This window comes from Condylura cristata, unplaced genomic scaffold (assembly GCF_000260355.1).
Source record: "Condylura cristata isolate star-nosed mole 26May11 unplaced genomic scaffold, ConCri1.0 scaffold00063, whole genome shotgun sequence".
Taxonomy (NCBI): domain Eukaryota; kingdom Metazoa; phylum Chordata; class Mammalia; order Eulipotyphla; family Talpidae; genus Condylura; species Condylura cristata.
Window position 1 is genome coordinate 57,935 of NW_004567164.1, and position 7,922 is coordinate 65,856.

Genomic DNA, 7,922 nt, shown 5'->3' on the forward strand with positions numbered 1-7,922 from the left:
GACGCGGCACTGTCTGATCTTTCTCAACTCGAAAGACATCTCGGATCTTTTGCTTCTGACCCCACCACTTACATTAGAGAATTCCAGTGGGTACTTCAAGCCTATAGTCTCACTTACCACGACATCTTCCTCCCTGAGGAAAAGTGGCGGGTATGGCAACATGCCCAGACACACGACACTGAACAACACAGACTAAATGCCCAGCACCCTTCAGGTCTCGATGCAGTTCCTGAGCGAGACCCACATTGGGATTATAACTCCAGAAATGACCTACATCTCCGAGACCTTTTTGCAACCTGTTTAGTGGCTGGCCTTAAAATGGCTGCTCGCAAAGTTACTAACTTCCAAAAGGTCCAGGACATTATCCAGAAAAAGGACGAGACCCCCACTGAATTTCTCGAACGTTTGACCCAGGCTCTACGCCAATACACCAACCTTGATCGAGAGTCCAACGAAGGCCAAACCGTTCTCATGACCTATTTCTTGGCCCAGTGCTACCCTGACATTGTAAAACCCAGCTGAGGGAGGCTTAGCCATTGTACTGCCATTTTAACAAAACTTAAGTACACCCTCAGGAACAGGACCCAGCACCCCACCCCTGCAAAACAGGATGCCTGTGGTCAATAGCCCGTATCAGCCTGCGTCAGCCAAAAGAAAGCCAGATGTTCCGGATAAGACCACCCAAACCGAAGCTTGCGGTTATCAGGCTCGTTAACGGCTGGCGTCAGCCCCCTTCAAAACGGAACAAGCAACTCTGACTCACCCTCCGTCACCCCATCCTGTGAGCCAATAGAAACCCTGTAACTATGCATCTGCTTCTGTACGATTGCTTCTGTGCTAGGGATAAAAAGCCCTCGAAAGAACAGAGGGGTGCGCTCAGTACTCAGTTACCGTTGACTGCAGCGCCCGCGAGCGTTCGTGAATAAACTACCTCTTGCTTTTGCATCCAGAGACTCTGACTGTTGATTCGGTCTCCGGGGGTCTCTGCAGGGAGATCTCCACTCTTTTGGGATCTTCAACATTAAGGCTAAACTAAAAAAACTGGAGCACGGCCGTGCAACCCCTCAGGCTGAAATCCTCACGGCGGCTTTTAAGGTTTTTCATGGCAGGGAGGAGGAAAAAGAGCGCCGTAAAAAGGAGGCTAACCAAGCTAACTTCCAGATGTCAGCCCAACTCATCAAGCCACAAAACAAACCTCACACCAAATCCTCCTCCATGACCCCCCCCCCAGCTGCCAGGGCTCTGTTTTAAATGTGGTCAGGAGGGACACTGGTCCAAATATTGCCCTACTCCTAAGCCTCCAACCAAGCCCTGCCCTAAGTGCAAAAGGCCTGGCCATTGGGGTTCAGAATGCCCCCTCTCCCGAAGGGGTGACACCCCGCCTATGGCCATGGCTCTCCAGGAGGATTGACGAGGCCTTGGGCAACCGTTCCCGATCACTCAACAGTGGATGGTCGCACCATTTCCTTCCTACTGGATACTGGCACTACCTTTTCAGTCCTGGGGAATATTGGGGCCCTACCACGTCATCTGCCACTCCTATTGTCGGGGTAGGGGGCAAGCAGCTTTATCCGTCCCAAACACCACCACTCACTCACATGTGCCTTCCAGGATCCCCCACACTCTTTTTCACACCCTTTCCTTGTCATGCCTCAGTGTCCTGTGCCCCTTCTGGGCCGGGACATTCTTTCAAAAATCCAGGCCTCTATAACTTTGGCACTCCACAACTACCCTCACACCTCCTTCCTTCTGGCATTATTCCCTCCCTCCCCTGACACTCCTCACATCCCCAAACTCCCCCATCCCATCAATCCTATAGTATGGGACACATCTTCCGCCTGCCAAATCCCTTTGCACCCCGGTCCATATCCGACTTCGGGACCCCTCCCGATACATTAGTCAACCACAATACCCACTATCCACTCAGGCCCTCTTGGGCCTCCTCCCCATCAATACAAGATCTCTTATCCAAGGCCACCTGGTCAAGACCAACTCGCCCTTTAACACTCCCATCCTCGCGGTTAAAAAGTCCTCCGGGGCTTACCACCTGGTCCAGGATCTCCACACAGCCGTCATCCCTATACACCCCCTCGTTCCCAATCCCTATACTCTTCTCTCTTCTATTCCCTACAACACCACCCACTTTACGGTCCTTGATAAGGACGCCTTCTTTTCTATCCCATTGGATCTCTCCTCCCAAGATGTATTTGCCTTCACCTGGACCAACCCACACTCCCGTCAATCCCAACAATTTACGTGGACTGTACTTCCCCAAGGCATCCAGGACAGCCCTCATCTTTTTGGCCAGGCTCTGGCTAAAGACCTCCTATCCTTCCGCTCCCACCACCCCTCATCCACTCTCCTCCAATATGTTGATGACCTCCTCCTCTGCAGTCCATCTGAGGCTCTGTCTATGCTGGATACTGCCTCCCTCCTCAATCTCTTGGCCACAAAAGGCTATCGGGTTTCGCCTGCCAAAGCCCAAATTGCCTCCTCATCCGTAACCTACCTGGGGTTCTTACTCACCCCACACCACAAGGCCATTACTGTGGCTCGAAAACAGGCCCTCCGCGCCCTCCCTGTTCCGAGGTCTAAAGCTGACATTTTATCCTTTCTTGGCCTAGCGGGGTATTTGAGCGTGAATCCCCTGTTATTCCCTACTAGCAAAACCTCTCTATGATCTGGCCAAGGGGGCTTCAGATGAGCCACTAGAGGCATCTCCCCAACACGCCTTCCGGCGTCTTCAACAGGCTTACTCCGGGCGCCAGCCCTCCACCTCCCAGACAGACCTCAGTCGCCCCTTCTCATTATGTGCACACGAAACTTCGGGTCAGGCCCTAGGCGTCCTGGGACAGGTGTATGGCCCCTCCTTTGCGCCCGTTGCTTATCTATCAAAACAACTCGACCCGACGGTCAGGGGTTCGGCCCCATGCCTCCGTGTGCTAGCTGCGGCTCAGCTCCTCCACAAGGAAGCCCACAAGCTGACATTTGGGGCTCACCTCACAATTCTCTCATCTCACCATCCCAAAGATCTCTTGTCTTACAAGGGACTCCAAACTCGTCCCCCTTCACGCTTACTGGCTCTGTTAGCCTCCTTTCTCGAACACCCGGATATCACCTTCGCGCCCTGCGCCCCCTTAAACCCAGCTACATTTTTTCCATTCACAGACCAACAGAATGACACCCCGACACATAATTGCCTCGTGGCTCTAGAATCCTTCCTTCCCTGTCCGACAACCATTTCAGAGGGTCCCTTCCACAGGCTGACTGGTCTGGTTTACTGATGGCTCTTCCTTTAAAAGGGACAAGGCCACTTTGGCGGGGTATGCCATTGTTTCCACAACAAAAGTCATTGAGGCCCGACCCTTACCCCGGGGCACAACGAACCAACAGGCCGAACTTATAGCGGTGACACGGGCCTGTACCCTGGCAGACTCTCACTCTATACACAGACTCCAAATATGTCTTTCACATCCTGTTATCCCACGCTGCTATATGGCGGGAACAGGGCCTCCTAACAACCAGAGGGTGTGCCATTACTAACGCCTCCCTTATCACCAACCTTCTGGAAGCCGCACGACTGCCCTCCAAACTGGGGATAGTACACTGCAAGGCTCATCAACACGATGACTCCCCCATTTCCAAGGGCAAACAGACGGCTGACCAGACAGCCGAACAGGCAGCCCTCTCGGCTTTACCACCCATAAACATTGCCATCCTAACCGACACTGAGGACAGCAGTCAGGACACTGATACAACCACCGACGTTAACTCCAACACCGACACTGATTCCGACATTAACTCCGGGTCTTTTCTGACTCTCATTCACGATCTATTCCACTCCAGCCCACAATCCCTAACCCACTTCCTCGATGCCTTCTTTCCCCTGTCACCCAAAGGCAAAACCCAATTATCGGACATCTCCAAAACCTGTTCTGTCTGCCAGCGCACTAACCCCAACACTCCCCTCAAACCTAAGCCATACCCTTCCCATCAAGCTGGTCACGCCCCAGCTGAGGACTGGCAAATGGATTTTACCAACATGCCCCCGGTACGTAAAACCAAATGTCTCTTAGTAATGGTTGACACCTTTACTGGATGGATTGAGGCATTTCCTACCTCCAACAAGAGGGCCTCCACCGTGGCTCACATCATCCTTACTCACATCATTCCCCGTTTTGGCTTGCCCTCCTCTTTTCAGTCTGAGAACGGTCCAGAATTTACCGCTCACATAATACACTTCTTGTCAACCAACCTTCCCCTCCCCTGGCATTTCCATTGCCCATACCGTCCCCAAGCCTCGGGTAAAGTCGAGCGGGCTAACAGAACACTCAAAAACATGCTCACCAAACTCACCGTGGACCTTCACCTTGACTGGACACGCCTTCTGCCCTTGGCCCTACTCCGGGTCCGAGCACTCCCAAAAAAGCCTACCCTACTGTCCCCTTCGGAAATAATGTGTGGCAGGCCTTTCGTCCCCAGGCATCCAACCAGTCTACCATCCCTTCCGTCGCCACCCTGCCCTTACTTTTACATCTGCGCCAAGAGCTCTGGAAACACCAAGACTGGCTCTTGCCCGACCCGGTCAATGTGTCTAATTCCCTGTCTCTGCACCGGGACAACTTGTCTTTTACAGACTGTAAAACCCAGCTGAGGGAGGCCAGCTGAAGGAGGCTTAGCCACTGTAACGCTATTTTTACAAAACTAAGTGTATCTCCAAGGACAGGGCCCCACACCCCACCCCTGCTATCGCAAAACAGGATGCCTGTGGTCGGTAGCTCGTATCGGCCTGCGCCAGCAGGAAAACAACCAGATGTTCCGGACAAGGCCAACCGAAACGTGACCGTTTGCTCACAGTTGGTTGCGTCAACCCCTCCTAGAGGAACACAAATGACTCTGACTGTTCACCTCCTCCCCTCACCCCATCCTACGAGCCAATAGAAACCCTGTAACTAGGCATCTGCTTCTGTATCACCGCTTTTGCGCGAGGGATAAAAGGCCCCCAAAAAGACAGAAGGGGCGCACTCAGTTACCGATGACTGGTGCGCCCTCGAGCGTTCGTGAATAAACTGCCTCTTGCTTTTGCATCCAGAGACTCTGACTGTTGCTTCGGCCGCCGGGGGTCTCTGCGGGGAGATACCCCATCATTTGGGGATCTTCAAGACCACCCTAAGAAAGACCGCCTCTCAGCCCTGTATGGAAAGGGCCTTTCCCAGTGGTCCTCTGTACGCCAACTGCTGCTGAAATCTCCCTCTCAAACACGCAACTGTCACCCTGGATTCACATCTCTAGGCTCAAGCCGGCACCCTCTGACCCACAGACCAAACCCGATTCTCACGTTGACACTGACACTCCTGTATACCAAGTAATTCCCCACCCCACAGACCCCCTTAACTCTTTCTCAAAAATGGGGAACTCTATGCCGCACTGGGGGAGGAATGTTGCTTCTATGCTGATCACCCGGGAGTGGTTCACGACTCTATGGCCAAACTTAGGGAAGGCCTAGAACGCAGCAAGAGAGAGAGAGAAGCTGGGAAGAATTGGTTTGAGTCACTGTTCAATCATTCTCCATGGTTGACCACTTTATTATCTGCCCTGGCAGACCACTAATAATCCTCACACCTCACAACAACAGGCCCCCGTATAGTCACACGCACAACAAAACCCACACCCCACACACCACAAAACACGACAAAAAAAATTCACAACAGCTCTTTCAGACTATACCGTCATTACCAGCCCCATATCACCGACCATGTCGGCACTCAGGCATATAGCCAACTTTGAGGAAACTCCTACTCCATGGCACATCTTCATCACCACCCTTATCTCAGATAGCTGGTTACTACCTGACCCGGTTGTTATCATGCCCCAAGAACGGTGGAACGACATCGTCGCAGACCTATGGCTCCAAGGAACCTTCTATAACCTTACCCCCACACAAATAACTATTTTTTCAAAACACATATGGAAGTAGCCAGATTGATCGACGCCCTTTTCCCAAAAACAAAGAGAGGGGAATGAAGGATACCGCCCACGCCCAAACGGCGCCTGGCCTCACCTCACCGCCATGTATGGCCATGGGCCCAGTCCATCCCACCAATTGGTCTTTTTTCCCTCTCGGCTACTCTCCCGTCACACTTCCCGCCTGACCCTCCCACCTGACCATGGTCCGGCCAATGGACACTCGACACACCACCTTTGATGTACATATATAAGCTCAGCTCTAAAATAAAATTCTGCTTCCTGGTGAGCAGACTCATGGCGTCCGTGAAGGACACCGCCCATGCCTTCGCTACGCCTGTCCTCACCTCACCACCATATATGGCCATGGGCCCAGTCCATCCCATCCATTGGCCCTTTTCCCTTGGCTACTCTTCCGTCCCACCTGGCTCCCTCACCTGATCGCAACCCGGCCAATGGGGCACACGACACACCACCCCTGATGCCCCTGATGTACATATAAGCTCAGCTCTGGAATAAAATTTGGCTTCCTGGTGAACAGACTCACGGCGTTCGTCCCTCCTTTCCGCCCGTTCCTTTCAGTCCGTCCCTCCTTTCTGCCTTTTCCTCTCAGGAGCCATATGGTATTCAGAATTTTTGAAACACTCCATTGAGGGAACTTTTTCATGGCTTACAAACAAACACATTGCTACAGATTTTTTAAAAAATTAATTTATACACCCAGAATTGGGGTACAGGTTAGAGGTGAGGGGGGTGAGATTATTCACCAGAGACAGAGTGGGGAGCAGAACAGCTAAAGCTATACTGAAACACACTGCTGAGGGGAGCAGTGGGTAGGTCAGGAGAGGTCTACCACATCACGTGGGTAATCTACCTGGCTGCGGATGTGTTGGAGTCTCTTTGTCCCTGATCTCAGATTATTCTAAACAACCTTCAGTTTACAATTGGATTGCCTCAGCCTCATAAGGCACTGAGGCCCTGACAAGCAAGTACTGCACCAGGGTGAGAAATTCCTCTTGAAGTCAGAAGTCATTAAACTGGCTGATTAATAAAAACAAATGGCTGTTACTGCAAAGTGTCTCTCACTGCCAGATGGAGGAAAACCCCAATCTTACCCCTTTATCTCACAGAGCCTTCTATTCAGTTTCTAAATAACCACTCAAGCTTTCTACTATGTAGTCTTTAGATATGGAAATTCACCCAAGTCACCTATTCAGAGCTAATCAGGCTCACTGGGAAAGCCAGAGGGTTGCAGAGCCTGAGAGGGGGCTGAAGCTCTGAAAGCACCCACACATAGGAATGGGAGGTCAAGGAAATGACTTACTGGTTATAAGTCAGAAAAGCTTCAGAAAAATCTGAATATTAAACCCACAGAAGCAGCAATGGATTTGGGGGTGCTAACAAGGATACTCCTTTCACAGGCCAAGGAAAGCTGCAAAGCATTCTCAGGCTCCAGGGCCTCATGGACAAGTTGGAGGCCAAGGTGAAGTCTACAGCAGGCAAGTGGAAGAGTCTGATGGCCAAAGGTCCCCAGGTGCTAGCATCTTGAGCCCTCACCAGCCTGGGGGATCCCCTATCCAAGCCAGAGTCCATGCCTGTTTCCAGAGCCTGAGACTGAGTTAGCAGGTTCTACACAAAGGCCTGCCACCTACCTCTGGCCTGTAAAGGCACCCACCTCCTCTGCCTCCTCATCCCACAGGTCCAGCTCACTGAACCCTGCCCTCTGCCTCGGCCAGCCTACCCTCCCCTCCCTGACTGCTCCGTCACCTCAAATCAGTCCACCTTCCCAACCTTGGCGTCTACTCCCACCTCCTCGGCTCACCCACAGCCCTCGTAAGACACCTCTTCCTAGCTCACACCACCCCCTCACCCCATCTCCCAAATATCAGAATATGGGAGCAAAAGTCAAACAGCCTAACAGCCATATCTCTGAAACAGATGCAAGTGCATGGTACTTT

General features: G+C 52.1%; 1 protein-coding gene across 1 annotated transcript in view; it reads right to left on the reverse strand.

Annotated features, from left to right (window-relative positions):
* Positions 1-1,915: 1,915 nt before the first annotated feature.
* LOC105854592 (zinc finger protein 558-like) overlaps positions 1,916-7,922 on the reverse strand; it is a 30,922-nt gene continuing 24,915 nt past the window's right edge. The window contains exon 8 of the mRNA XM_012734636.1: positions 1,916-2,217. Within this exon, the coding sequence (XP_012590090.1) occupies positions 1,916-2,217 (302 nt within the window). The remainder of the gene's footprint in view (positions 2,218-7,922) is intronic.